Below are 27,115 nucleotides of genomic sequence, written 5' to 3'. Positions count from 1 at the left end.
TGATACATCCTAAAATTCAGATTTGGGCTTCAGAGCTAAAAAAGTGTTTTGTTTTTGTTTTTGTTTTTCCTATCCAGGCTGCCATGGATTGGGGAAAAAAAATTTAAAAATGTAGGTCCATTGGACAGATATCAAATAATACTCACAAATTATTATCTCCAAAATCCTTGTCCCCAAATACAAACAAAGATGCATTAAGACTTAATTATCAGAGTACTTAATCAAAAGCAAGTTAGGATTTGACGGATTTGGTTTGGGCAGTCCCCGCAGAGTAGTCTTGGACAGAGCCCTCATTTTACCTATGGAAGTTAGAGGTTCTGAACCAAAAAAGATGTTGTCTTTACTCCCATAAACTTGAGCTACCCTACAAAGAATATTGACAAATCCAGGAGTTATCTTGGACTCTGATCCAGATGTTAACTTGTTACCACTCTGAGTGGTTTCCCACATCATGCCCCTGCTACCTGCCCTGTTAAGCTACTACTTTCCTATGCTTGTGCACTTAACCAAACTTTTATTATAGTCTCTTCACCCCCTTCTCACCTGTGACACTACCATTTTATTATTTTATTTAATAAAAGTTTGGGAGGCCACGACAAGAGGATTGCTTGAGTTCAGGAGTTCAAGAACAGTCTGGGCAACACAGGGAGATCCTGTCTCAACAAAAAATTTTAAATTGCACCAGGTTTGGCGGTGTGTACCTGTAGTCCCAGCTACTTGGGAGGCTGAAGTGGGAGGAAGTTGAGGCTGCAGTGAGCTGTGAATGTGCCACTGCACTCCAGCCTGGGAGAAAGAGCGAGACCTTGTCTCAAAAAAAAAAAAAAAAAAAAAAGTTTAAAACTCACACTTAAGTAACATGATAGTTTCCTTGCAGTTGCTTAAAACTACTGGTAAGTATCTCTGGACCTATGAGCACTTTATCTAGCAAGTTGTGCATCTTTCATAAATAATTACATATCTAGATCACATCATACCATTTTATTTATTAAAAAGTTTCACCCAAGACTAGTTTACTATGTGGGATTTCTTGAGAGTTGGGGCCATGTCATGCTCATGTTTAATTTCCTCTAGGCTCTGTCTATACAAAACTTACGTATTACCAAATTGAGAAATAGTATATGTAATAAGTAAACAGAAAGACCCAAAAGGGGAAGAGAATTGACATCCTATTCTTAAAAGAGTTCCATTTGTATATTAAAGTTTGCCAACCCCAGCACTTGAACAACCTTTTATTTTATTTTTTGTACACAATCTCTAGTTCATTCCTTCTTTTATCATGACTTTCTGCCCTCACAGCCCAGGTGTTGCCTATTCCAGTGATTAGATCAAAGATGACCTTTTATGTGTGAAGACAGAGGTAAAGAAAATGCTTATTAAAAGTCTCTGCCTATTGTATGTCATCAGTTAAGAACTTTCCTTTCCTATCTGATAGAGGGACAACGTCTTCCTTTATCATTTCCTTGGGTTTAATGTATTTAAAAAATATAGTTTTCATTTTTCTTGTTTCTTTATCTCATTTATTTAGTTTTGTTGTAGTTGTTGTTGCTATAGTTTTTCTCTGGCTTGAATATGCAGTTAGGCATTAACTTCTCTGCAATTTATTTAATCGAATAATCTATCTTCCATTTTGTTAGCACTCTTTATTTATATTTTTAAGGCACGTGTTTATTCATGTGAGATTTCTTTTACTCTGCCTATATAATCTGTAATGATGATTGTAAGGCCCAGAGAAGCTCTCCTCTGTGAAATTAAGACTACTCTTCATCAGATTCCTTTAAGAAATGGCTTGAGATTTCAGGAGCAAAAAACTATCTTACTCCCTAAATGGAAGTTTAATAGAGAGAAAGAAAAATAAAATTGAAGAAAGGAAATAATAAATGAATTTGGAATGCCAAGTTTTAAGAGCTCAAAATTATTTCTAGACGTACCTGCTGAGAAAGAAGAATCTTGTGAAAATGTGAATGAAGGTTCAATGAATGGTTGGCTTAACCGAAGAAGTAAAAATTAAAATATGGGTTGTTTTGACTCTTTCTAGATCCTCTGCTTTCATCTAATGGTGATAAGAAAAGGGCCAATCACAATGGAATAGTGAGGCTAGAAGACCAAGGCAATTTGCCAACAAGAGGTCTTCTGGCCAACAAGAATAGTAATGGACTTCTTGTTTTATAAATCCTTAAAGATAAGAAATCTTATATCTAAAACCATGCTGGTCAGACCACTTGGTGCCCTTATGTATATGAACTGGGAGATAATCTACGGATTCTGAATATTATTCCTACCTAAAACATTTTTCTCCTACTTCCCTTTATATTTTCTGAAGTCCTTTTTTCATTTATTAAATTCCACTTTATTCTGATCATTATCATAAAACTTTTCTTGCTTCCTGTTAAAATTCCTAATATGGTACATGTCGTGATGGATAAAACTTAGAAGAGCTTTCCTTTCCTACTTATTTTCTTTCCTTTCTACATGATTATACTAAATACTAAATAACTCAAAAATATTTTGGTAATTTGAAAAATTAACTGCCCTTCAAGAAATTGTTTGAAGAGTTTTCTGTTATTTTTAGGTATACACTAATATAGACATGTTTAAATCAACCCTAGGACACTATGATATTTTAGTGTCCTCATAACAGTTACTCCAATCTCTGAATACTTTTGCATCTACCAGACTTTTATTTACCTAGAAAGCTCAGAAAACATTATTTTTATTATTGATATTATTATTATTACTTGTTAGAAATATTTTTATTTTCTACAATTTATTTTGTATATTTCAAATCTTCAAAAGTTACAACACTAAATAATAAACATGCACATATCCTTTGTTTAGAATTACAAATTGCTAGCATTTTGCTACATTTTCTGTATGCTTCTTTCCCAATCATAAAAATAATAATTTCACTGTTATCATTTTGCAAACCATTGGAAATGTAAGTTGCATGCACTATGACCTTTTATCCAAAGTAGTCCAATATATATCATCCGAGAAAAATGACATTCTATTATATAGCCAGAGTATATTTCACTAATTCAGAACAATTAATTTTGATGGACACAATTATGTAATACACAGTACAGATTAAATTTTGCCAATCATCCTAATAAGTACTTTACAGCATTTTTTTCTCCAATTAACAATCTAATCCAGTCTCATATTTTAGTCTTATATAAGGTGGTATCACATTTCTGTGACAGAATATGCAAATAATTTATATTTTAATTTCATACCTGCAGTCATGACCTAAAAATGTAATAATTCCTGTTCATTTACAAATTTCCTGAATTTGAGTTTGTATAACCACTTAAGGGTGTATATCTTGATCTGTTTCCTTTCATGACCTTCTGATTGCTCTAAAGAATCTATGCCCTTAGATAACATCTGTAACCAGTTCTTACATAACTTTTGATCTGGTTTCCTTCCACTCAGTTTACAAACTCTTCCTAAAATCCCTTCTGTTCTCGGATGCTGACAATGTAATTATCTCCATCCTCCATTATTTCCAGACCACATTACAACTCAGAAAAGCCAAGTGTACAGATCTACCTCATTTAACCTTCTAGAAGCCCATCATCAGCAAGTATAAATTCTTTAAATATTCAGCTTTTGGACTAACATGACAAGAGAAAATATTACTCAATTTCCTATCTTTTTCTCCTTGTTATATAATTTTGTTTGACCAGCTCGGTATATGTTCTAGCAAAATCTGTGTGTGGATATGGGTTCACACACACAGAGAGAAACAAGAGTATTAAAACAAAAGTATTAAATAGAGGCTTAACATTTCTAGGATTTAACAAAGTTCTACTTAACTTCTTGAATTCAGGCTTCATGTCCTGCAAAATACATACCTATACGGAGGAGCCAGACCTAATTAGCATCGCAGAGTCAGTAGCACCCAATATTTTAAAGATCCGTCTAGTAATGAATTATAGCATCTTCAAAATCCATCACAGAGGTTCATGAGGACAACTGCTGCTGTGTGTACACACAGCACAACACATGGAATGAAGAGCTCTGGCTTTGGAGTTAGATAAGTTGTGTTCAAATCCCAGATCTGTACATTACCAGCTAGATTACTTTGCGCAAATTACTTCACCTTCTCTGCCTTGTTTTCCTCAGGCATAAAATAGAGCACATATGCTATAAGTTAAAAACAATTCATATAAAAACTTTGCAACATGCCTTAACACAAAGAAAGTCTTCAGTAAGTGTCTCTATCAAAAGAAGAGCTGTGGTACACTTGCTCTTGACTTAATCACATTAATTTCACCAACCTGTGGCTGCTGAAGTCCCTCCTGCTGTAATAGCCCCTTTTATTCTCAGGTTTCCACAGAATCGTGTTGCACACACTATAATGCATATCACTAAGATGGTGCATCTGCCCCATAGGACAAAATATATAAAAAGTCATTTATGAAGGTTAGCCCAAACCTCCCATTCAATGTTTTTCCCTTTACAACATCTCTAAAGGATGATTAACTAAACACTTCTAAATGGAAATTTCATTACGCCACAATTTTGGAAAGGCAAGAATTATTACAAAATTATTTCTTATTCTGAACTGGTAGTTACCTCCCTTAAAAAACATCTATCCATTAGAATGAGCTAACATTTATTGAGTACTTAGCTATCATGCAATTTACATATGCTAGCTTTTGTTGTCTTCTCCATAACCATATGAAACAGGTTCTATTTCTTAACCCCTCCCCCAATGATGCTATGCCAGTTTTGCACTTGATTTACTTTGCACTGTCATTTCAATGAGTTGTTTCTCAGTGGTTTACTAGTGCTTCATATGAAAGGTGGACTGAGACCCTGGACCAGTAACTAGATATCCTCTCATTTATTACCATACATTTTAACATATTACTATAAATTATTCCTCCAAAGTCTTAAACATAATTGACAAACACTGATAAAATTCCCAAAAGAAATACATAATATTCACTGTTATAATCACAAACACATATATACATACTATTACATTTATATTTATTATTTTAATGTGTATTCATGCTCTTCAGTGAAATTTTATAACATTATAAGCTCTTGATATTACTCTCACTGTCCCCATAAGCACACAATGAAGTGGTTTACACAAACTACATAGTATAGGTCCTTTCCAGAAAGAAAAAAAAAACTCTTGGCTTACTGGATAGAAAAGTTACAAATTATCTACCCAAAGCACAGATCATAAACCTGACCCCCTTTTTAGATTTTTATTAGGACTGAAATAATTGATACTGACAGAACAAAGAGAAGATTCTTACAACCATAAAAATCATTTTGCTGCTACTAATATAACTGAATCCTACGTCTAATGGATTATGTGGCCAGGCCAGCCTCATAATATCATCTAGTAACTAACTCTGTCCATATGCTGGCGTTCAATGGCCAAAGGCCCCATTTAATTAAGAAGATGGATTTATATGCACTAATAATTCAAGTTAAAGCTTTGAGACCATAGCATTACCCAAGTTAAAAAAAATTTTTAACCTCACCATTTTTTCCTACTGAGTACACCTCCTATCTCTGCATGATGCCCCATCAAAAATAGACTTACAATATCAGATATGTTTAAAAATATAAAAGCATAATAATATTTAGCAGATATTTATATAATTCACGTCAGGATAATTGTCTTCAATTTTAAACAGACCCTCTTAACAAAGAGGGATTATTAATCTTGTGAAAACCTGATATTGAGATAAATCCATTTATCTGACATAGACATGGAAAAACATAGCCAGTTAAACATAGGAGCAAAGTTATCTAGAAATAACCTAATGGGCTCCTTCATGTGTGGTTTTATATATTTTATTATTTGCTCTAGTCATAAATCATGACATGTACACCCTTGGCTAAAATATCTTCTGGGAATAAAGCTCCCTCATTACAAAGTTAATGTTGAGAAGTACTTTGTAAATCAAATGAAAGAGAACCACTGGGACTCATAGCCATGCACTTCAAAAAGGTCCTAGGTCAAAGTTGCACATCACCTCAAGCTAAGTAAAGATGATAGAAATGGCAAGCCCTAGATAATGCCGAGACATGTTTTTCTGGAGCAGCTATTATGCACCAGGCACTGTGATGGGCTGTGCCAATACAACAACCCCTACTCTTCTTTCTCCTATCTTGAAATTTATGGATGCTGGGAGCAAAAACCAGGAAAAGGGAAACAGTATATTCCATAATCTAAACAGGGCAAAACACAGTCATTTTCATAATGGAAGTCAAGAGGAAAGGATTTGGGGAGGAAGGAACTTGCCATATTCTTGAGTAATCAGTTTCATAATGAAATAAATCAGGAATAAAATTAAAGAAAAAAAATTTTAAAAACCTTTGTTTCTCCCATTTGCTTAGTATAAATAAGCATCAATGTTTTAATTTAACTTTTGAATGCCTATGACAGCTAATTCAGTCTGATTGGGCTCAAAGTGGAAAGAGTACAAAGAGCACATAAACCAGCAAGGAAGACACATAGGGCCTGAGATTGTCTTAGGATTGACAGTAAGTACTAGTAACCAGTTATTACTTATCTCCTTAAAAGAATTCTCCTTGTGATACATCTGTCCAACTTATCTTCCACGTAAAGATTCAATATCTCTTTGCAGTAGGTCTTTAATAAAGAATTAACTTCATTTTGTTAAAAAAATGTAAAAAGAGGTTAAAAGATGCCTCCTCAGTGATTTCTGCTTTGTATGAAGCACTCTTTACTCTTGGATGTCTCCCTACCTAGCAAGAAAACCACTCTACTACAGATGAAAAGTCCAAGAGAGGTAATTCACTATCATAGACAATGCCTATTGATTGAATTATGTAAAATACCGTAACTTCCACACACAATTAAGAAGCAACTGACCTCAATTCAACGACAAGTCAATATGTCATTCTGCATTCAGAATTAGCATGAACACTCATTTTGAGATATGATAGTATCATCTTGATATCAAAAATGGTGCTTGGATTTTAACCCTTAATCCATCAGCAGTGAATTATTTAAACAACACATTTACAAAGATGTGCGAAGTTTTATACTTTTAAACTGTAAGTTTTAACAGAGGCTGAAATTATCTCTGGGGCTTTGGAAACCATCAATCATTTTTGAAAACTCTGAGGATTCTGAATTGCATGGAAAACTAAATGAAGGGAGGAATTAAATTAAGTTGTTCCCCAGAAAAGTGCCTACATTTGCAAATGTCCAAACAAACTGAGGAATCTCTGTCTTGTTTTGCATATCGAAGCCCAAGTCCATGCCACTAAGTAAGGTGGTCCTGGCTGAGCACATCAGTCTGTCTCGACGGTAGCCCATTCTGACTGGACTAAAAGGGAAATCATTTTTCTCCCTCACTAAGCAATATGGTTTCCTTTGGGGACTTTCCACGTTATATTTTGCTAAATGAACAAGCAAACAAAAACCACTGATGCTAACTAACTGCTGCTTGTTGATTTTATTGGATGAATATCTGAAAATGGATCAGAAAATTCTTTATAATCCCAAATTTCATTACTTACATTGGTCACTTTTACAAACTACTCCAGAGATTAGGCATCATATTTAATCACCTATTTAAAATATTGAAATTGAATATCTGATAATGGAATTTACTTCATTCCTTAAATTTGCTACCCCAAGACAGGCTTACCATCCACTGGAAGAAGTTTTATCTGGTTCCAGCAAACATGTTCTCAGCAATTAAGTCCTCAAATCTAAAACCTCGCCTTTTATATCACCATTCCAAAATTCAAATGAGATTTCTAACATAAGCTTGGGGAAGAGCAGACTTGCAAATTGAAAGGCCAATGATCTCTTCCACTCACCTATCACTGGATCTAAAATTACCATATATTAGCTTCTTCCTGTGAGTTACGTGATCACCAAAAACACATTGAAAGCATGCTAAATGCCCTAGTTGCTAATGAGACAGGGCAGGCAAGGGCCCTCTTTACACCAGCACTTATGAACGAAGCTGGTCTTATCAGAGTGAGTAATAAGGAAGTTTGGGGCTGAGAGCAAGTTGAGATAATAGAGCCCACGACAGAAAAGTTTAATGGGGAAGTGACAAGGAAGGAAGAGTGAACCAAAGAATAGAAAGGGAAGGACTAAACGGGAGGTGCAGTAGGAACAGTAATTATCAGTGCCCTAGAAGGCCAAAGATCAAGACCACAGACGTTCAGAGTTAAAAGCCCGCTTCTAAGGATGCACTATACAAGAAATGGATTGTCCGTTGGAGCTGGTTGCTGTCTAAGTGAACATAAAAGCATTTCTTTTTAAAGTTTGTTGATCTGAGGACTTTACAGGAGCTCTCACACTTGATTCAGCCAACAGACATCTTTGTCAATCCTGTAAAACAAAGGATCCATTTTTCTTGTTTTTTTTTTATTCTTGCAGCATGGATACTTTATGTAGACTTATCAAGACAGACACCATCTCTACATTTGATTATAAAAAAGTTTGGAGGTTAAAACGTCAAGCAGTTTAGTTACAATGAAATAGGGCTTTCTAATCTCTTTAATGGACTCTGACACATTTGTTGAATATAAGATCTTTACTAATTTGTAGTTGAGATGAATATATATAAAATTTCCCTGAACCTCTTTTTCCTGAACTTTTCTTCCTGATTTTAATTTAAATAAAAAGTGCCATAATTAATTTCAGAATGTAAATGTCTCACTCCTACTTGCCATGAATCATGTTTTTAATTGCCCTATTTCTTGACCTAGTAATTATTGCTTGTCTGAATTACATTAGCTCTCCCCTCCCCCAATCAACCAATTCCTACTTCCAGACAATATGTTATAGCATTATAAAAATTTACATTATAAAAATTAAGGTTGTCTTAGTAAAATGCAGCTCATATATATCAGGAAAGACATGCATTTTAAGTCTCCCCAACTTCTGAATAAACAATATGCCTACACAAATCTCCACTTAGTGTCAGAATTCTGTATTGAAGCTAAGACCACTATATAGGAATTGAGGCTGATAATGTCTAGCTGTAGTCCACAACACATCTGCCTCTTCTTTCTCTACAAATTTTCTTTGCTAGAAAAAAACCCTGTATCTCAGTTTTCAAGAATATGCAAGTAGATAAGACAGACTATAAACCACATACTGAGAAATATCTATTTATAAATTATTTAAGTTAATTTTAGAAAATTGAAGGAGGGAAAAATTCATTTTAAACAATAGATCTTTCTTCCTATATGCTCAGATCTCATGGCTTACATGGCTCCTTAGTATCCTCTATGTCCTGTTTTCACTAAAGCTATCTGTCTGCTCCATTCCTAAGTTTGGGGAAACTTAGGAATACATATCATTTATTATTGCACCTTCCACAGTGTGTTAGCACATGGCCTCATGGTAAGAAACAGTATGCCATAATAGCAATATTATGGCTGTGGGAGTTGGATGAAGCTCAGTTTGAATCTAAGACGCATTCTTTATTCCTTTGAGTCTAATTTGAAGTGTCAGTGTGAGGACAATATGATATAATCTGAATTAAAGCATGTAGCAGAATATCTGGTACGTGGTGGGCACATAATACGTGTTACTTTTCTTCATTCCTTCCCTCATTAAAATTAAAAAACTAAAACTTACAAAGGACATGTTACACAAATATTTCAAAACAAAATAATTTGGCAATGCTTTCACCTTAGACTCACATAGCAAAAGATCTTGTAAAATTTACATTTCATGGTGTGGCTACCCATAGCGGGAAGATAAAAATGTTTTCTATTAAAATATATTTAGCAAGCCACAGAGAAAAAGAAAAAATATGTGACACCACTATTATAGATGAAATGGAGACAATGATCATTTAAAATTTTATCAAGATCCTAAAACCTTGAAAGAGGTACTAAGAATTATCTTATGAAACATGTAATATTCATGTAGTCTGATTTTTTTCAAAGTCCTTGACCCATGTAAAGGTGAGTGGAGATACACGTTAATTCTTGATCACTTTCATGAATCCCTTTAAAAAGCAACCAAGTTAACCAAGTGAAAAGGAAAATATTGGCCAAGGGTTCTTTCTCCCACTCCAGCTGTCTTAGCACCCTCTAAACCCAGCTGGCTACCTTAGGGAATATTGTTAAATAATAAAATCAACAGCTATGCTAGAAGAAAACAATACTTTTATTTTTGACCTCTGATCTAGGTGTGACTCTTCTGATTTCCAACCAAGGGAATTCTGTACCAAAATTCTAGCAATCAATCAGTAACATGCAACAAATTTAAAATGAATGACACAACAATGCCAATATTACAAACGGGTTCACAAAGCTGCTACTTCCAATACTGTGTACACTCAAGACTTTCCGCACATTTATTCACTCAGGGGAAGACCATTTTGAGAAAAGGAACTGTGTTTTATTAACATAAGTATGACTTCTTCACCTTCCAAGACTCTAGCATTATGATACAAATCGGCACTTGAGTAATGTCAATACAATTAAAAATAATAAATATAACCAACAGAACGCAGCAATAAACAAAGCAATCTAAAATCTGAGTCTTCTAAATGAAGAGCCTGCTATCATCACAGCATCTCAGTGTCACTAATAGTAATAACCCTCTAGGGCATTATAACTTTTCAGTAGGCATCAGACATAACACAAATCCAATACAATCAGTATTAGCTGTGAAATACGAACTCAGTAGCACCAATATAAAGATCAGTTGCCCTGATCTAGTATAGTTATTGTCACCTCACAATATTACAAAATTTAAGAGGATAATGAAAAAAAAAATTGGCAGGGCAAATTCTGCCTCTACCTAAATAAAGTGCTTTAGAATCTCCTATGCAGTATGATTTTACTTCTAGATGACTTGAAAGTTATAATTGCGTCTCAGATCTAAGCTATACTAAATTGATAGAAACAAATATTATCCTTATACATTCAATAATATACCATAGGATTTTAAAAAAATAGTATACACACATACACACATGCATTCACATGCAATCATGTCTTGCTTAACAACAGAGATGCATTCTAAGAAACACACTGTTAGGCAATTTCATTGCTACGTAACATCATAGGGTAAACCTGCCCAGGCTGCATGTTACAGCCTGTTGTTCTTAGGCTAAAAACCTGTACAGCATGTTATTATATAAATAGTGTAGGTAAGTATACCACAATGGTATTTGCATATCTAAACATACCTAAACATAAAAAAAGGTGCAGTAAAAATATGGTAATATAATCTTACGGGACCACCATCATATATGTGGCCCACTGTTGACTGAAATGTCATGATGTAGTACATGACTGAATGTAAAATCTATTATATGTAAGCTTCAATTTCCATAAAGCATTATTCTGAAAATTTATTTTTTAAAAAGAATCTATATATATACAGATGATGTAATCTACATTTTAAAATAACACTAGATAGTATTATTTAGGTGATGTTACTAGAGAGAACAATAAATAACTAGCACATATATGTACCAAATGGTGAAAAGTTAAAGATCTCAAGAAATGTTTGAGTATTTTTTAAAGTCCAGGATTATAATGAATAACGAACTCCATATTCCTTATTTTTTAGCATCTATCTAAATATATGAAAATGATAATAATTTGGTACAGAGAGACAACTTCTGTCCTTCAGGAAAACAGCCTGATGAAATTGTTCAAAGAATCTGAAATTTCACTCATTTTGCAAATACTTTCCTGTATGATGAAAGAACAGAGCCATGTACCAAAATGAAACCAACCTAAGTGACAAAATAGGGCCAGAATAAGGTTGCTCTTCAGTTGCTTTCCTTCTCGCCTAGGTCAAAGCCACATAAAACTGAATATAGCATACGTTTGCTCTTAGAGAAGGCTGTGGGCTTTCCATTGCTCACCATAGTGATCTAGCTCTTTTGATTTATATTTTAATCAGTTAATCTGAATCAGTTAATTCAGAAAAACAGATGAAACTTATAAAATAACCAATATTAGAAACAGAAATTTTGATTCAAAATGTCAGTCTGCATTTTATGATGATGGATGAGAGATCAGAAACCTTTGGATATAGTTTTTTCAATTGAAATATTGAGAGTGGGTCCCTTAGTCCATTCTCACACTGCTATACAGAATACCCGAGAGTAGGGCCGGGCATGGTGGCTCATGCCTGTAAGCACTTTGGGAGGCTGAGGCAGATGGATCATGAGGTCAGGAGCTCAAGACCATCCTGGTTAACACAGTGAAACCCCATTTCTGCTAAAAATACAAAAAAGTAGCCAGGCATGGTGGCACGTGCCTGTAGTCCCAGCTACTCGGGAGGCTGAAGCAGGAGAATCACTTGAACCTGGGAGGTGGAGGTTGCAATGAACCAAGATCACATCAATGCACTCCAGCCTGGGTGACAGAGCAAGACTCTGTCTCAAAACAACAACCAAAAAAAAAAAAAGAAAGAAAGAAAGAAAAGAGAAAGAAATATCTGAGAGTGGGTAATTGACAAACAAAGGAGGTTTAATTGACTCACAGTTCTGCATGGCTCGGGAGGCCTCAGGAAACTTACAATCATGGCAGAAGGGGAAGCAGGCATGTCTTACATGGTGGCAGGCAAGAGAGAGACAGAAGTTGAGCATGGGAAAAGCTACCATTTATAAAACCATCAGGTTCACTCACTGTCACAAGAACAGCATGGGGGAAATCGCCCCCATGATCCAATTATCTTCCACCAAGTCTCGCCCTCAACACTTGGGGATTACAATTCAAAATGGGATTTAGGTGGAGACACAAAACCTAACCATATCAGTGAGTTTGTCTGATACTTACCTCTGGGGTTCCACAGACAAACTCTTTTGTTGTTGTTGTTGTTTTTTTGAGATGGAGTCTCACTCTTTCATCAGGCTAGAGTGCAGTGGTATGATCTCAGCTCACTGTAATCTCTGCCTCCCAAGTTCAAGTGATTTTCCTGCCTCAGCCTCCCAAGTAGCTGGGACTACAGGCACGCACCAACACGCCCAGCTAATTTTTGTAATTTTAGTAGAAATGGGGTTTCACCATGTTGGCCAGGATGGTCTCGATCTCTTGACCTCATGATCCACCCGCCTCGGCCTCCTAAACTGCTGGGATTACAGGAGTGAGCCACCGCCTGGCCGACAAGTAGCTCTTAATCTTCAGCATATATATGCCTCACCTGGAGAGACTGTTACTCCACAGCATCCCAGGATCCACACACAGAGATTCTGTGTCAGTAGGTCTGAGGCAAATCCCACCATTCTGCTTTGCTAACTAGCTTCGAGGTCATGTTAATAGCCTTGGTCCGTGCACTGACCACGCTTTGATTAGCACTGCCATCATTGTCTGTGATTCTGGGATTGGACACCTCTGCGTTCTAGGACCGCATCACAATTCAGCTCTAGCAACAACTAAGTCACATGAAAGAATCCTAGCAAAAGTTGAGAAATATGCATTAAACATAAATATTGGGGTCAGGCATGGTGAGCTAAGATCGTGCCACTGCACTCCAGCCTGGGCGACAGAGCAAGACTCCGTTTCGGAAAAAAAAAAAAAAAAATGAATCTTGGAATCCCTTTGTAATATAGTTACTGAAACCAACCCTATAAATGCTGATTTCCTAAGCTCCAGTTTTATGACACACTAGGTTATCTCCAGTTATCTCCAGAGGTGACATAAGAGCTTCACAAAATTAATTTTACTCCATTTTAATTTAACAAGGTTCACATCTGGAAAATGAATGCAGAATTTGTTGGTTGAAGTGAAAGTAAAGAACAGCTGAATCCATTAACTCTGCTCCTATAACCTAAAGCTCTTTGCTTAATTTTGTTAAATTCATTAAGGATTTTGCTTTTAACTTGGACCTTGTGCCTCATTCTAATAGAGTGGCAAAATGCTATGGTCAAGTTGCAAACTATTTATGGAAGGGTAATTATAAATATGTAAAGGCTCTGATGAACCCAGTAACAGGCAGTGGCAGGGGTGGCGCCATCATTCCATGGTTAAGGAGATAGATGACTTACACGTCCTTCCTTTTACTAACGTGTTCACTTCCAAAGTCAATTATTGAAAGTGAAAATGATAGCCCTTAAAAACTGATGATTTATTTCTATTTATCTTTAGATTACTGGTAATTGTTTTTTAAAGGAATATACTTTTTTTTTTTCCTAAGGGGCAAAAAATCTTCTAGAAGCAAACATAAACCAACTGACTTTGCAAAAAAAAAAAAGGTTGTTATTATGACAAAATATTCAATAATGTCTCCCAATTCATCTCTGTAGCTAGTTATGGTTTTTAAATTTGTAGTCTGATTTTATATATCAAACAAGACCTGAAGTAAATGCTTACCATCTGCTTACCACATTGGTATGAGATATAAGGTTTACATAAAAGCAAAAAGCATAAGAACTCTTTGTGTGTCCTTAAAATGCTTCCATTCCTCTTAGGGAGAAAAAGATAATATATATGTAGAAAAAATACAGAAAATGTGTCGAACTGTCTGACACTGACTATTACTGAAATAGAAGTATAAAAAGGAATAATTGCTGTGGATTAGGAGAATATTGAAAAGCCTCTTGAAGGATGTGGAACTTCCACTGGACCTTTTCAATCAGAAAGATTTAGATGATGAAGGAGAAAAGACAGGGGCATCATATGAACAAAGGCAAGAGGCAGGGACTCATGTGTGTGCTGGGAGATGAGGTCTCCAGGGAGCAGTACTACTTCACTGGAACATAAGCCAGGGGCTTGACAGTAGGAGAAATAGTTTGCGAAAAGCAAAGTATTGCAAATTATGGGAAGTCCTAAAACAAGGTAGACAAATTGGACTTGATAAAGTAGGTAATAAAGAGCCATAGCAGACTTTCAGCAATGGCAATGACATGCTGTTAATTGTTTTTAGAAGATCAGCCTGGTAGACTTGAGGGAGGCGAGATTACAAGCAGGATGAAACAGTAAGAGGAGGAACACAGGCAAATCAGTGAGTGGCGCCACTTCTTGAAAAGGCAGGCAAGAAATAGAAATGGATTGGGTAAAGAAATAAATGCTAAAAACATTACAGTCATCAACTGCGGGGGGAAGGGGTAAGCCTCAACAACTACAAAGAAAACAAACTAAATAAGGACCAGAAAGGCACTTCTTTGCTGTCTTTTGAAGTAGAAAGTTATTTCTGCACATGTAAACTGTATATATATCAGTTTCTAAGTATAGCTGTGAAAGGGTCAATATTCACAGCACCTGGCTTTATAGGAAGTGCAGGCCTGAAGATGAAAAGCAACACAACTGCTTACAGTGTCTCCGATTACAGATCCTTTTGATCTTACAAAATAAAAAGCAATAAATGGGAAAGAATCCACTGACTATGTGTAATGAATCAAATAGAGCTGTGTCTAACTTTTATTGATTGCCAGTCAGCCATTTATTAATATTTAATTAGGACCAACCATGTACAAGCCAATGTGTTAGGTGCCATGGATGATGGGAACATAGAAGAGGTCAGCTGACAACTTCCCCAAGCACCACACATACATAGAAACCCGTCTTGGCCTTCTAAAGCAGTCATGAACTTGAAAACCAAGTGCCAAAGGTAAATCACTGTACTCTCTCGAACAATAACAAAACAGCTTTATCCTTTACTAAAGAAAGTTTGAATTATAGGATGACAAGAAAAGGAGGAATTCTGAAAGTAGAAAGTTTAACCACTGTGTTTGTTACAATTCCCTTTCACAAAAACGTCCATGTAAGGAGTTATAATTCTATAGCTTTTATAGTTCAAAAAGATGTAATAAAACCAGGTGTTGATTACAGGAGAGAAAAGAGGGAAGGAGAGAGACGGGGCGTGCTTAATCTTTTCCTGGTGGTATACTTTCAGTATGAGAAGCAAACATTTTCACCAGTTCATTACAAAACCTGATGGCATCCACATGTTCAAACACATATTCCATGTAAATGAATGCATTGTGATTATTATAATTAAATTTGTACCTGAAATTTATAATATATGCTGCAACACAAACTGTAGTATTTTTTTATTTAGGAATCACCTAAACTACATTGGTCAAAATGCCTTTGGGCATATTCCCTATATATACAAATATAAATGGCAAAAGCAAATACATGAATGGACTTGTGAGCAATCTCTTGTCATTTCTTCTTTTCCGTCCCACAGAGGGAAATTAAATAAGAAAATAAAAGCAAGTAAAAATAGGTAATATTTACAGCATCTTAAAATTTTAGGTCCTCTCTGATCATAAAATTGAAAAGCATGCTTGTTTGCTAAAAGGCATAGTATAATGTTAATGTACACAGCTCTATAGTGGGCCAACTTCTTTCGAGTTTTGAAGTAGGAAATTTTCTAGAATTTAAAAGAACAAAACTATTACCCAACATGAACACATTAATTAGCCAGCAAAAAAGATACCATAAGAAAGGATTAAAGAATTTTTGTCTGAAGAATTTTCTGCGCAAAACTCCTTAGCATAGTATGACAGGAGAATAAGAATGAAAAATGACAGTTCTTACCAGTTAGAAAAAAAATAGCCTATCAATAGTGACTTCTAAAACCAAAACTTCAAACATCCTTAGCAATATATTTTATTTTGCCAAATAAAAGCATAGTAGGAATGCAACTGTAAATACAGAGAAATAAGTTTTAAATGATTTTACAACATCACTTTGAGTTGTTCACATTTTCAGCGAGTAAATTCTCATGTTAAAATAAATGATTTGTTACATGAAAAAAATTGCAAAAAATAGCATGTTACATCTGAAAATATAGAAACTTTATAACATTTTATTTTATTTTATTTTTTATTTATTTTTTTATTTTTTTTGAGATGGAGTCTCGCTCTGTCGCCCAGGTTGGAGTGCAGTGGCGCAATCTCGGCTCACTGCAAACTCTGCCTCCGGGGTTCATGCCATTCTCCTGCCTCAGCCTCCCGAGTAGCTGGGACTACAGGCACCCACCACCACGCCCAGCTACTTTTTTGTATTTTTAGTAGAGACAGAGTTTCACCGTGTTAGCCAGGATGGTCTCGATCTCCTGACCTCATGATAAAGTATCATCCTACTACATACAATTTTCAAAACTCAAAATTGTGTTGCTTCTCATTTTACTGTGTGTAGTTTTGTACTAAAATTAAATGCATTAGACAGAACACAGTTACGGAATGGAAGAGTAGTTATTTGTTTTACCCTCTTTGAACATACAGATGTTCAATGATCATACCTCACCAATACATGCCTACTGCCACTCATGTTTCACTTTCCAAATACTCAGGGTTTAAAACAGAGCAGACTGCACTTTCGATAACATCTGCTACAACAAATAACAAAAAAAGAGTGTGAAGTCTGATGAATGTTTAAACAGAACATTTTTTATGGATCAGCTAAATCTTTTCTGCTTTTTAATTAAAAGTAAAGAAAATGGAACTTAATTATCCTGTAAAGATTAGCTTGTGGGCATCTTCCTGTAAATTACTTCTAATTGAAAGCAAATTGTCAAGTGACATTCAAAGTACTGTCCTTTAAAACACAGCTGTTCTACTGCTGATTTCAGTGCATTGCAGTGTTTTCTTGTTACAATACAGCATATTTGAATATTTTAACAATTTCACTGGTTTTGTATAGATTTCCGTTTAACATATCTTAATCACATTTCTTCGTGTAAAAAAGTTAGCATCCTTAAGTGGTTTGCAGCCTCTTTAGCCTATCATGAGTGCTCTCCACCGAGGTTTACTTTTTTTATTTGCTTGCTTAGAGTACCACATCTGGACAACAATGATCCAGGAAGTGGGTGATCATACTCATTAGAATACAGCCACAACCCAACTCTTTATGATACCTGTATAATTAAGCCACAGTTTATTGATGTTTTAAAACATACTACAAGTTCAAGTGAAATTCTTACTAGAAACTGAAAACAAGCAACTTTTCATAATTTAGCACTTAGAATAAAACTCCAGTCCTTTTAAAAAAATTTAAGTAAACACTAAAGGGCCATGTGACACCTGCTAACACAGGGGTTCTAATGCTAAATTTTAATATGAAGACAGATAAGAAGCAAATAAGGAGTATTAATCTATTAACCCACTAAAATATATTTCTGCTTCTATCCAGTTATATATTTATTTATCCACTAAGTATTGCTAATTAGCTACTATTGTCTAGCACTGTCCTCAGTTCTGGAGACGTAGCCAAAAAATAAAAGAGTCACAGTTCTAATGGAATTTATACTCCAGAAAAGGAGAACAGAAAATTAAACCTAGATAGCTTTTTGGTGTCAGGGACTACCTGGATTCCTAGGCATAGGTTGTTTAAAACATCTAACAACAACATCATCAACAACAACAACAAAAATCCTTGCCTGTGTGGTGTTCTTATTTCAGTTGATGGTAAATGCTTTGAAAAAAAAAAAAATCAGAATATGGTGATAACCAGTCACACAAAAGGAGGCACTACCCTATATGGGGTGACCAGGGAAGGACTCTCTACTTGGGGGACATCTGAACAGAACACAGAGTGAATTAATGCGTGCCAGGGAGACCCAGGCACAGTGCAGTATGAGAGTATGGCAGGCGGGGAGGTCCCTTCAGCATTAGGGAAGTCTCTATGAAGGAGACTTCTGATACCCAAGAAAGTAGTGTGAAAAAAGTGAAAGAAAGGTAAAGATTATGAATCATGTTGGAAGGTTTATGTTTTTGCTTAGACAATAGGATGACTCAAACCACAAACCCAACTAATACCTACTCTAATTCTCCAGATAGTATGTCTTCAAGCTGTGTATTTAGTGCAAAGCCTTTACAACACATTTATCTTATTTTGACATATTGATATGCTAATGTTGTGCTCTAGAGTGAAATCATCTGGATGAGGTGCTCTCAATGTAACTGACTGGTATAGATGAATAGGTAGGTAGGTAGGTTAGCTGGTAAGCAAGCAGGCAGGTAGGCAGGCAGGCAGGCAGGCAGGCAGACCGATAAGGTTTAAATGTTAAATGTTAACATTTTTCAGTAAGCAAAAAGCCACTTTACAATAATGCAGGACAAAAATCTGAACCACAATTTGGGCTGTGTTTCTCATGGCAATATTTATGGAGATGTCTGAAAAACGATAACCAGAAAGCAAAATTCTGAGTCTTATTCTCACCTGCTCAAGCACATCAGCAGATCCAGATAATAAAAGGGTCAAAGACAGGTTAAAAAAATGGTAAAATGAGAACTTTTGGATGTTTTTGAGTCATGCCAAAAGAACTGAAAAAAACATGTAAAAAAGGAGGATTTTCTGAACTCTTTTCAAATTAAAATCATGCTCTTCATTAATACTGAATTAATGTGGGCTACTGTTTTAATATAAATACTATTACTTTTAACAAAATTTACTGAAGAATGTTAAGAAAAACTGTGTCCTGGTAATCATATAAATTATAATTGAGACTGTTATTGTGTATTAAATAAACAGTTTAGAGCATATAATGAAAGAACAGGGATATTTTAATTAGGTATTTAAAACTTGTCAAACTTTAAGTTTCTACTGTGGTTTCAAAGTTAAAATGTTATTTTCATAAAGAAATATTTAAACCATCCAACAATGTGCAAAATCAACACAACACTATCTATTTTGTAACCAAGGCTTAGTTCCCAACTTAAGATGCATAAAGTTTAGGAAATGATGCATCCATTGGCTATAATTAAGCTCAGCTTAAAAAACTCATTCTAAATTAGTGGCTTTCTCATTTCAGCATGCAACCATTTGCAGGGCATCTTAAAACCCTGAATCCTGGGTGCCCCTCTCAAGATTCTGGCTCCAAGTCTGGAGTGTAGTTCAGTAATGTGCATTTCTAATGAGCTCCGAGGGGATGCTGATGCTACTGCCAGATCCTAGAAAAATGCCCATCTTTTTAGTTAAATAACTTCTCCATTGATTAAATATCCAAAGTTTTGCTTTTAATATAAAATTGAGCCTTTTTTCCAAAAGGAAAAATGGTCTCCCATCTTTTTCACAGCAATGAATTTGAATATATACTTTAAAAAAAATATTTGGTTCAGAGAATAAATAATTATTTCTTCCCTATGAATAGCCCAGATTTCATCATTTACACTTTTAATCAGCAATATTATCTGTAAGCCAAATTTAGTCATTAAAAGGAGGATAACCAGAAAGCAAAATTCTGAGTCTTATTCTCATCTGCTCAAGCAAATCAGGAGAAACAGTTAATGTATTTCATGGCAATTCTGATTCCAGTCAAAGGATTCTGAGTCAGGATCTTTTACGTAAGTACAAAGTCGAATTTGCACCTAAATATTCTAGTTAAATTTGATGTATAGTCAGCCCTCCTTATCTGAGGTTTCCACATCCCAGAATTCAATCAATCATAGATTGGAAATATTTACATACACACACACACACGAAATAATGCAACAATAAAAGAACGCTAATTTTAAAATACAGTATAGCCACTATTTACTAGTATTTACACTGTATTAGGTACCATAAGTAACCTAGAAATGATTTAAAGTATACAGGAGGATTGAATAAATTATATGCAAATACTATGTCATTTTCTTTTGCTTTTTGCTTTTTTCTTTTCTTTTTGAGACAGAGTCTCGCTCTGTGGCCCAAGCTGGAGTGCAATGGTGCGATCTCAGCTCACTGCAACCTCTGTCTTCCAGGTTCAAGCGATTCTCCTGCCTCAGCCTCCCCAGTAGCTGGAATTAGAGGCGTGTGCCACCACACCCAACTAATTTTTGCATTTTTAGTAGAGATGGGGTTTCACCATGTTGGCCAGGCTGGTCTCGAACTCCTGATCTCAAGTGATCCGCCCACACCAGCCTCCCAAGGTGCTAGGATTACAGGTGTGAGCCACCACACCCAGCCCATTACTAAGTCATTTTCTACCTGGGATCTAGTATCTGCTAGGGGTCCTGAAACCAATTCTCCACAGATACTGAGGGAGGACTATCTATTTCAACTGTGAAATAAGATGGAATATGATAATCTTCATATCAGGGAAGGTACGACACTTTTGTATCCTCCAAAAGTTGCCAATAAATAGATGAACCAATGAGTAAGTAAAGAGTATACTGATGTGCTAAAATATCCATTAAGGTGACATCTTATTCATTTCCTCAGTGTCCTCCAACAAAATTACAATTGCCTACCAAGTTTTCTTCTTTGCTCTCTCCCTATCCTAAGAAAGATATCTTTCCATTTTTCCTACTAATAACCTCTCATTTTCTTCATCTTTCGGCCTAAGATTCAGTCTGTGCAGTCTTCCTATCTGATTCAGTACAGTACTCTATCTTTGTATTTATCTGGTTATTTGTTCTATGAATATTTTCACTAATCAAATATCTCATAACCTTTAGAGTAGAATTTTCTGTCTCTTATTTAACCTTAGAGCACCAGGACAGGTGCTTAATGTGGAGTAGATTGCCATGTTCCTTTCCTTTTCAAAATCCACCTATGGCCAAGGAAATCATTTCTGCACACCTGAATTGCTTTAACAGACTCTCCGAAGGTGGCTGCCTTTAGCCTCTGGGCAAGTTATTGTTTAATGATACCACTTCCTGCTCAAAATGTACCTTGATATTCTGGAATTTCTAATGAGATACGAACTCTAGAAGTCTAATGCCAAATTTATAATTTCCTTCTTAATCCTTTCCTCCTGCACCCTCACCCCTTAAAAAGTATATATCATTTAATCCACTAATCTCACTGTTTGAAATTTACCCTTCAAGAAAATCTTAAAAAAGTAAAAAAACTATTGCACTAATTGAGTCATTTCAGTGTTAGTTACAAAAATTGGAAACTATTCAAATGCCTTATAATATAATGTTTAAATCAATTATAACAAATCAACTAAGAGACTACAGAGCAGAAATACAAATGACAGTCAAGAAGGCTATGTAGAAAGATGAAAAATATTTCCAGTTATAATCACAATGAAATTATATCTATACTACAATTACATGTATATTACATAAAAATATAGAAAAAGAAAAACAAGTGATGTATCATGGTAGTCAGATGTATTTTTTGTTTATATTGCTTTTGTAAGAAATTGGAGTCAGTACATATCAAATAAAGACTTCTACATCTCCCATATCTTCATCTCTGGAGTTACACAATGTATGCAATGAACTTTATGATTTAGAATCATGATGCAGAGTTTCTAGAAGGTCTTAAATCATCTTCAGTTTCATTACATTCACCTAAAAGTGAATATAAACTCTTCATTGAGAATTTCAACAAAGGTTTTAATAAAACAGAGTTTCTGGATACCCATCAGTTAAGCTCAATTAATCAAAATATCCTATGGTTCATTCCAGGTTATACCTTGTATTGTGTACAAGGACACCTAAGAGCAGATGGGTTTTGTTGTCACTTTCTTTGTTATAAGGTTTGGATACAATTACAGACCACATTACTCAGGTCCTCAGCATTGAATGGGAATTAGGCAGCTAAAGTCCACCATTCCTTTGAAAAGGAATGTCTTCCAGCTATTTTTCTTTCTTGTTATATTGAATTTTCATATGGATCTAACTATGGATAAATAAAAGCCCGAATAGCTTCATGACTGATTTATTCTCTTTTCAAAATTCTGGCCTTAAAAAAAAAAATCCAGAACCTCATCAGTTAATATTAATGCATTCACAGATTTTGCATGTCTACCAAATAATAGTAAAACCTGTAGTGGGACAATTTAAACCCAGGCTCTTGAGCTCATTTATCATCTTTTTCTGTAACCCCACAACAGTTCTTTGGAACTGAAGAAGATAAATGGATCCCTGAGAAACAAATATTTACAAATCTTTTGAAAATGATTTTTAAGTAGAAGATGAAATATTCCATTATCTATGCTGATCATATGGGAATTCACAACAGAGAGTCAAGTACAGTGTGTGCTGTTCAACCTCATAATCATTTGCAAATAAAATAAAACAATTCCAGATTTCAAACTTATAAATGAAATTTCAATGCTAGTCGTCTTTTACCCTAATTACAAAAGGGAATGTTGACTTTCTATTTTTAAATGGATGCTCTAATATGTCAATCATCTAATAAGACTTTTATTGGTTTATTCCTATACCTGCCCCCTGTCCCTCCCTTGAAAGAAATGGACAGGAGGTAAAATGCAAAAACATCAATGGCAAATTAGAATTCCTGAGTTTCATGTAGTCACAGCACACATTAGCTATTAATATACTTTTCTTCTTTATATTTCTTATAAGTGAGACACATTTCGTATAAGTAAGACAATAAACTATTGGGAAAACAGCAATATAATCAATAGCCTTTCACTTTAATTTTACAGCAAAAACTTTAGAGAAACAAACACACTGGCATTTGGATCCCAGCTAGCCATGATGAAAATCTGATGTGTGTCACATGATGAGACACTACAGAGATAACACAGAGCGCCTCTACTGAATTTCTAGAAAAGCAATTCAAATTTTAGAATGGTAGATTGTAAGTCTCTGCTTCTTATACAAATGACTTTAAAGAAAATCATACCTGCGATTGCAAAGCATGGAACAGTCAGCATTATATAAATATAACCAACACTACTTTCTGTTATTTATCACCATTTCCTTGGTCCTTACTACATGATTCTTCATCTGTCCACATAGACTATGATGCAACCTGTGAGAGGCTCAAAGAACCACCAAAATGTTCAAGTAAAGAAATAACTGTTAGAACTTGCTTCTATCAGTCGATTTTATCCCAGCATTCAAAATGTTACACTCACACACACACACAAATGTCTTCTCAATGTCCTCAAGCTGGATAGGCATGTTTTGGAAAAGTTGGTCAATCACACCGGATTAAGGTGATTTCTTGAAATAGCCCGTGATTTCAACATAACCTTTTAAGTCGTGAGTATGTTGGGAGGGGTTATCATTTTTGTTTTCTTTGTTATTATTTTTAATATGGTAAACATGTCAAACGGCTATAATATGTTTCTCTAATCCAAAAATGAATGATAAAGACAAGCAACTAATTTGAAATTTAAACAGTTGAATAAGCTGGAGGGGGTATAAAACAGAAGCTGTAAGAAAACATAATGGAATGGAAATTGCTCAAACCAACTGTGCGGTAGGGTCAAGCACTCTGACATATGCCATGTCTGTAAATGAAGAAAAGGTATGCCACATGCCACCTTGGGGTTGTGTGTGTCACTGCTGGTTCGGCATGTCATTCATTCTTTCCTGTACCTGCTTCATACTACTAGATGTTAAAACCTTTAGTCATCCTATTTGAAATATAACCTCTTGGTGTCAGGAGGAACAGAGGACACTGAACTGGGGCTTGTCTGTGTTTTCACACATTTCACACTGAATATGCATTTATTTTTCACATTAAGGTTTATGGATACATCTTATTAACTCCATAGAGTAAAAGTAACTTTGTAAGACTATACCAGTGCTAAGCGAAATCTCACAAGCTATGAAAAAAAATAAGGTTTTTATTGACATCAATGACTGGAAATTTCATGTTTCATACAGGCTTTTAATTTGCAATCAGTAAGAATTTTTAATGTTAAAAGAATAATCACCCTTAGATTGAATATTTTCTGCAAAGTATATAAAAAGTGCCTTCAGTACGTTTTTCTATCTGACACCTAAGGGTTTTCAGGGGCAGGGCGGGGGTGTTACTTATTCAAAATTGTTTAAAGTTCCAATAATATACTTTCTCAAATAAGAGAACTAAAGACCAAACTTTAATCTCCATGGATCCTTCTTTAAATCGATGTGTGCTGTTCTCCGGACATTTCATTCCACATTGTACCTATGGCTACATCTGGTTTCCTTATACTACGAGCCAGCCGTGTAAGGATAGGAACCATGATTCAAAACCAACTAGCATTTACTGAGCGCTAATGTGGCAGAGCTATTTGTAGCCATCTCCACCTACATGATCTCATCTCATTCATCGTTGGATCCTGTCATTTTGCAGCAGAAGCCCTTTCACTGACAAAATGGAGCTATGAAAAAACCCCCCTAACCCTATTCCAAATATCGGCTGTCAACTGCATTGTGGCCCAAAACAATGTCTCCAAAATGGAACTATGTCCCTGTCCTACATAAAAGGATAATGCAGGTAAATAATGTAAGAAAATTAAATTAAATGCTTATAAAGTGCCTAACAGAGTTCTTAGCACATAGGAAGGCTCTCAATGAAAGTTTTCCTTCCTTTTCCAGAAGTAATATGTAATGCACACATATATTTGCCATAACTGCATCTCACTGTTGCCCAGGAAATCTTCTGAATGAAGGAAATAAATGTTTAGTATTGTATTCTCCTCCTATTAAGTTTAATTACATATGTAACACTTAAAACAAGTATGTCAAGAACTAAATCTCTTATTTTATTTTATTTTATTTTATTTTATTTTATTATTTTTTTCAGACAGTTTCACTTTTATTGCCCAGGCTGGAATGCAATGGCGTGATATCGGCTCACTGCAACCTCCGCCTCCCGGGTTCAAGTGATTCTCCTGCCTCAGCCTCCCCAGGAGCTGGGATTATAGGCATGAACCACCACACCCGGCTAATTTTGTACTTTTAGTAGAGACGAGGTTTCTCCATGTTGGTCAGGCTGGTCTCGAACTCCCGAACTCAGTTGATCCACCTGCCTCAGCCTCCCAAAGTGCGTGAGCAACTGTGCCTGGCCCAAGAAATAAATCTATCCATTTATCTACTTCAATATCTATGCCATAACAATATTTACAGTATGTTTTTCTTTCCTTATTTTTAAGTTCAAGAGAAATCATTCATCCCAGCTGCTCGGGAGGCTGAGGCAGGAGAATGGCGTGAGTCCGGGAGGCAGAGGTTGCAGTGAGCCAAGATCGCGCCACTGCACTCCAGACTGGGCAATAGAGCTAGACTCCATCTCAAAAAAAAAAAAAAAAAGAGAGAAATCATTCAAATACTTATCAATTTCAGATACACTGTATTTTCATGGCAAATATTTATTGAAAACAATTAAATATTCAAATCAGAGAAAAAATAATATTTAGAAACATTGTATGTAAGGATAATAATGAAATTGATTTGTAAATATAAGTGGGAAAATATAATAGTACATTCTAGAAAAAAAAATGGAATCACCAAATCCTATTTGAGAGTTAGAAACAGGTCTATGTGCTTAAGTATATAATTCATTCTGGGATTATAACAACGTTATTACAGAACATTTGTATTCCCAATTTCTCTACTACATCGATCTTAACAATGGAGACACACAAAAAGAACTAGATTTGATCTGTTTTTTTCTCCCCCACAACAGTTGTGTTTGAACAAACTAAACAGTATTTCTTCCTCTTCAACTAGTCTTTTCCGTAACATTTATGAAAATATCGCCTGCTAGCTAGCCAAATACCTGAAAGAGCTTCCACACATTTAAGGAAGCATGAACTTCCCGTGATGGAAGAAATTATGCTGCTGTGCAAGGGAAATCAGAGTCATGGTACACCTCTTGACTGTGTTAGCTTAGAAACACAGGACATTAAAAAAAAAAAAAAAAAATCACGAATAAGCTAGAGATGTCAGCACAGAAACATGCTCCACATCCCTGCCTTCCAAAAGATGGAAACAAGAACAAAACTGAACTTTGGCCAAAAGATGTACAAGACTAACAAGTTTGTCGAAGTTACTGAAAAAGCTCCAGATTGTCTGAAAGTACATTATTTGGTAACCTATTATTACTGATTTGTGATAGGGGAAAAATTCTTCTGTTAAGATCCTCAAAATTTGTCAGCTGGCCTCACCAGATTTGATACCAAAATGAGTTTATTTATGATGTCAAGGCAGTTTTTTCACCAAAACATAAAAGTGTACTGACATCCTCATATATATATTAGTTGCCTATTCAATAAGATGTACACAATTACACAGCCTTTTCACTTTTGCCATAGGAATAATATATACATTTATTAGATTATAATTCAAGAACATGATCTTCTTGAATTTGAGTGCTCAGAATCACTGTTGTTCTTAACTTTCTCATTGGTGTTTAATTATTTCTTATTCAACATTAAAAATGCCCATGAATGTAAAGGGGTAAAACAGGAGTAATACAATAAAAATATTGTATTTTATATTAGTTTTAATTATTTCTTCAACTAAATAGTTGAATTCATAATAAAATT

At 35.2% G+C, this 27,115-nt stretch overlaps 1 protein-coding gene across 4 annotated transcripts in view; it reads right to left on the bottom strand.

Annotated features, from left to right (window-relative positions):
- Window positions 1–27,115, bottom strand: part of ZFPM2 (zinc finger protein, FOG family member 2) — a 501,246-nt gene that overhangs the window by 447,763 nt on the left and 26,368 nt on the right. For 2 of the 4 annotated variants that reach the window (XM_017962213.3, XM_017962216.3), the window contains exon 1: window positions 13,145–16,760. The exons of the other annotated variants lie outside the window; for them this stretch is intronic. In XM_017962213.3, coding sequence (XP_017817702.1) covers window positions 13,145–13,226 — 82 coding nt within the window. In that variant the 5' untranslated portion in view covers window positions 13,227–16,760. Of the gene's footprint in view, window positions 1–13,144; window positions 16,761–27,115 lie in introns of those variants that run through there. 4 annotated transcript variants of the gene reach the window in all.

This window comes from Papio anubis, chromosome 8 (genome assembly GCF_008728515.1).
Source record: "Papio anubis isolate 15944 chromosome 8, Panubis1.0, whole genome shotgun sequence".
Taxonomy (NCBI): domain Eukaryota; kingdom Metazoa; phylum Chordata; class Mammalia; order Primates; family Cercopithecidae; genus Papio; species Papio anubis.
This window is presented reverse-complemented; position numbering and strand designations above follow the sequence as displayed.